At 48.1% G+C, this 4,162-nt stretch overlaps 1 protein-coding gene across 1 annotated transcript in view; it reads left to right on the plus strand.

The window, feature by feature from the left end:
- EHMT1 (euchromatic histone lysine methyltransferase 1) overlaps positions 1 to 4,162 on the plus strand; it is an 83,209-nt gene that overhangs the window by 42,001 nt on the left and 37,046 nt on the right. Inside the window, exon 11 of the mRNA XM_035891910.1 lies at positions 1,700 to 1,845. Coding sequence (XP_035747803.1) covers positions 1,700 to 1,845 — 146 coding nt within the window. The remainder of the gene's footprint in view (positions 1 to 1,699; positions 1,846 to 4,162) is intronic.

The following is a 4,162-nucleotide window of genomic DNA, read 5'->3' on the forward strand; positions in this document are numbered from 1 at the left end:
GGAAATGGGGATGGAGATGGAGATGGGGAACCTCGCTCGGGTGGAGCATGATGGCTTGGGAAGACACCTAGCAAGGGGTCCAAGGTGCTGCCCCCACCTGCCTGTCCCACTTGGCAGCTCCCCTCCCCTCTTTGAAGTATGCTGATTTAGTATCCCCCAGTGCCCCCCCAGGAGCCTCTTGTTCAGCCCCGGCGAAGAGGAGGTTGTAGCTGCTGGGTGCTCGCCCCCCACCTTGGCCGCTGTTCCCAGTGCTGAACTTGCCTTGGATCCAGCGCCTCCTGGCTGACCTGGATCCATCCGTCTGTCCCCCCCTCCATCGCTCTTTCACTTTCAAAGGTTGTCTGGCTCTTTTGATAGAGGCACATCAAAGAGGGGGTGGGAGTGTTCACCACCAAGGGTGGGTCAGGATGGAAGAGGGATGCTTTTACCAGAGCCTCTGGATGTCAAAAAGATTATGAAAGTGACAGCTCAGAAGGCGAGAAATGAGCTTTGTGATTTGTGGTCCTAGGAAAAGCTCTTAAACCTTTAAGATCTTGACAGGATTTTACATGAAAACTGCAAGGTCTTTCCCTCTGCTTGTATGTCTTGAAATATCCAATCCCTTCTCTAGGCTTGGTCTTGCAACTTGTTGGCTAAAGGAAACTCCTTGCAAGATGAAAGGGGCTTCTGCTTGGCTGATAGGGTCATAGCCATGGAGTGCTGCCTTTGCCAGGGCAGCTGGAGAGGAATCTCCCCCAGGAATGAAGCTGATCTTTGAAGCTTCACAGCAGAATAACTCTCCTTTCAAAAGTTTAAAAAATAGCAGCACACTTCCTTCTCACTGCGACTCGATCCCATAGCAGACTGCAAACATTTGAGGGTTTGCTTCTGCAATGAAAACGCTGCCAAGAGATGTGTAGGATTAGAATAGGAGTGTAGGGTTAAAAGCAACCCCTGTGTTGTTAGGCCAGTGTTTTGCAATCACAAGTAACCTAGTGATTGAGTTGAATCCAGAGGAGCCACCAGAACATTTGCACTGTGCCCCCGTACCTGGGGGTGAGCCCCCTCAAAAGCCATTATCCACCTTTAAATAGGTTTGAAAATGCTCAAAATCTGAGAGAAAGAGATGAGGAGACAGCAAAAGCATCTGAGCATCTTGCTGCTTTCTTTTCCTTGGTTTGTTCTCTTTCCAAAATAAGTAATTAATAGTTGGCTGAGACCAAATAGTCCCAGGAATTTTGTTTTCCCATCTGTGTAATAGGCCTCTGCAAATAGAAGCTTGCACTTTCCTGATCTTCTCTATTTATCACTCCACTAACCATTCAAATCTCCAACTCCGGACAGTTTCCTACAAATTTTCTGGCGCCGGGGCACAGTGTTGTGGGGCAGGTGGGGAGGAGAGACAGGCTGATAAAAACCTGTATCTCATCATTCCTTTTCCTTGTTGAGTTTTTCTTGGAGTAAACTGTTCTTAACTTACTATTCTTGATTTCAGCTCAGTTGTCTGTAGTGTGGCTGGACTTAGAAAAGTACAGGATGCTTTTGCAGACTCCAACTGGTGTAAGAAAGGGGTCTTTCTTACAGGGTTTAGATAAGGCCTTGAAAGCGTTTTGGGATGTGGAGTGGGAAGATGCCACAGGCCATGGGTGGTGTTGATGGACTGTGTCCTTTCTCCTGGAAGAGAATTTCAGAGTTGATTTACCGGTCTTCTGTACTCCAGGTCTTTCCAATGGTCCTGAAGCAATGGAAGTAGATGGTCTCCAGGAAGTCCCCCTCTGTAGCTGTCGAATGGAAACCCCCAAAAGCAGAGAGATCACCACGCTAGCCAACAACCAGTGCATGGCCACGGAGAGTGTGGACAACGAGGTAGGAGCCTGTCTTTCAGCTTCTCGCAGGCTTTTCTGCTGAGGACAGCATAAAGAATAAAATGCGGTGCCGGGAACATGTGTCGGGTCACACAGGGGCCCTGCAGCCTGCTAGACTGGGAGCCCACTGGTGCGAGGGAATGGCAGGGCAAACATCTCGCTCGCTAAGCTGAGGGCTCCAGCACTCTGCCCGTATCGCACAGTTGGCTTGAAGCCACTCGGAAGGGAGGAGGTGGCGGCTGGAGAGGCACTGGGTGGGTCTCTCCTGCTTGTCCTGGCCTGTGCAGCTGGATCAAGTCGATGTAACACACTTCAGGCCAAGTGGGCTAAAATACTTTAGCATGCATCAAAGTGAGAAAATCCAATCAGGGGAAGCTTGGAGTTGGTTTCCCTTGACTGTGACGGAGCTGATGCAAACCTTTCCGTAACCAGCTCTTGAGTTTCAGGAACTTGGGGTGCCCTCCGCTGGCTCAGTCTGCCCTCTCTCCTCCTCCCCCAGGAGGTTTCTGTTACAAAGCTTCCTACGTCCTGGCAACCCTGCACAGCCTCCAGGTCTGGCTGACTGAAAATTATTGCACTTGATGCTTTTCAGATGATCACAGCTGGGCTAGTTGGGCTTTACTGGTTCCAGAAGTGTGGAAGTGAGTGACTTCCACTGCAGAAGCGACTCCCAGAGTCTGCAGGACAGGAACACACTCGGTAGATCTTCCTTTTACTGGGAGGCACTTGGGTTTCTTTCATAATCTTCAGCTTCAGCTGAGCCGCAGTCACACTGCAGCGCTCTGATACCTGCTGGTAGTAGGAGAAGGGTGGATGGAGGAAGAAAGGGATAATCAGGTTTGCAGCCCAGATCTGCTTCTGTTAGTATGTGCTGGTACCTATAGAGAAAAGAGTTTCCAAAGCATGGCAAAATTGTTTCATTAAAGAGAGAATGCTTTGGAGACTTATGGGAGAGAGGGGGGACCCCAGGATTTCTATATAAACAAAAGGATATGGAAGAGTTCCTTCTTGTGTATAAGGTGGTTTGACAGTTCTGTCCCTGGATAAATCAGAGAGAGGAATAGCAAAGGCCATGCCTTATGTTAGATTCTTTTTCATAATGGGATAAGTGACTCATAGATGTTATAAGGATATTATACGTGTGAATAGTGGGTTCTCCAGACTGTCATGTCCTTGGAGATTGTTATAAATAATGTTACAAACAGTTCTGAGCACCCTGCTCCAACCTTTCCTGGTTGGAAAATAGCAATTAATCATTTTTTACTTTTTTTGAGTTTCTAACAAATAATACAGTGTGACATAATAATGCAGGGACCTTCTCACATGGACAGTGCAGCTTTTCACGTGTTAATCCGATTTCCTCAGCTCATAAGTAAAAATCAAGGGAAGGGTCCTCTCCTGCCACCCCTGCAGCCCCTGGGCTCTGTGTGTTAACGGTGATCACTCTAGCCAAGGTGTCACAGGCACAGGCAGACTTTGCAGCTGGAATTTGGGTAAGATGAATCAGAGATGCTAGGGGTAAACGATGAGCCGAGGTTAAAATCCATTCTCTTTTTCTGTAGGGGTGTTGATTCTGCAGGAGAAGCGGAGTTTAAAAAAAAATTAGACAGAAAGTCTAGTTTTGTTGAGGAAAAAGCAGCAAATCAAACCTCAGCTAGACCAGAGGGACAGTCTGTTGGTGATGAGCAGGCCCTGTGTTCCCGAGTGACTCCTCTGCTCATGGTGGCAGCGCACAGTAACCCGTGCACAGATTTCGGTAGGGTTGTTTCCTTGTAGTAGCCTTTCACATTTATATTTCTGGTTTATAAACGTCCTTTGCCAAGCATCTGGGGAGAGCAAGGTTATCAAGAGGAACTTGCAGAACCCGAACAGTGTTGCGTCATGCTAGCAGGTGGCAACTGGGATGTGAAAATGTCGTAGATGTAGGAATGGGGGCAGCAGAAGGAAGCGCTGATCCTCTTGACGCAGTAGAGCGAGTAACACTGGTTGGGAAAAGCAAACACCAATTATGGAGCCTGCTGTCATTAACAGAACAAGGTGGTGCACGAGCAGACGGTTTTTTAAGCCCAGAGCTGTACATTGGTGAAATCCTTCGGAAAACCTGTTCAAAATGTGACTTTAGTTGAGCTCTCGTGAAAGCCTGGCCATTCATCCCTGTGGTCTGGGCAGGGGCCAGTGCTGGAACCAGTACAGACGATAACTTCGCTGGCAACGAAGAGCAATTATTTATCTCTTTATCTTCCTGTGACTTATGCTTTTGAACAGTAACAAGATCTAGTGCGTATGGTCTTGTTCTCTTGGTCACCGACACCCGCTCT

The sequence above is a fragment of the Egretta garzetta genome, unplaced genomic scaffold (assembly GCF_000687185.1).
Source record: "Egretta garzetta isolate BGI_Z169 unplaced genomic scaffold, ASM68718v1 scaffold143, whole genome shotgun sequence".
NCBI lineage: Eukaryota > Metazoa > Chordata > Aves > Pelecaniformes > Ardeidae > Egretta > Egretta garzetta.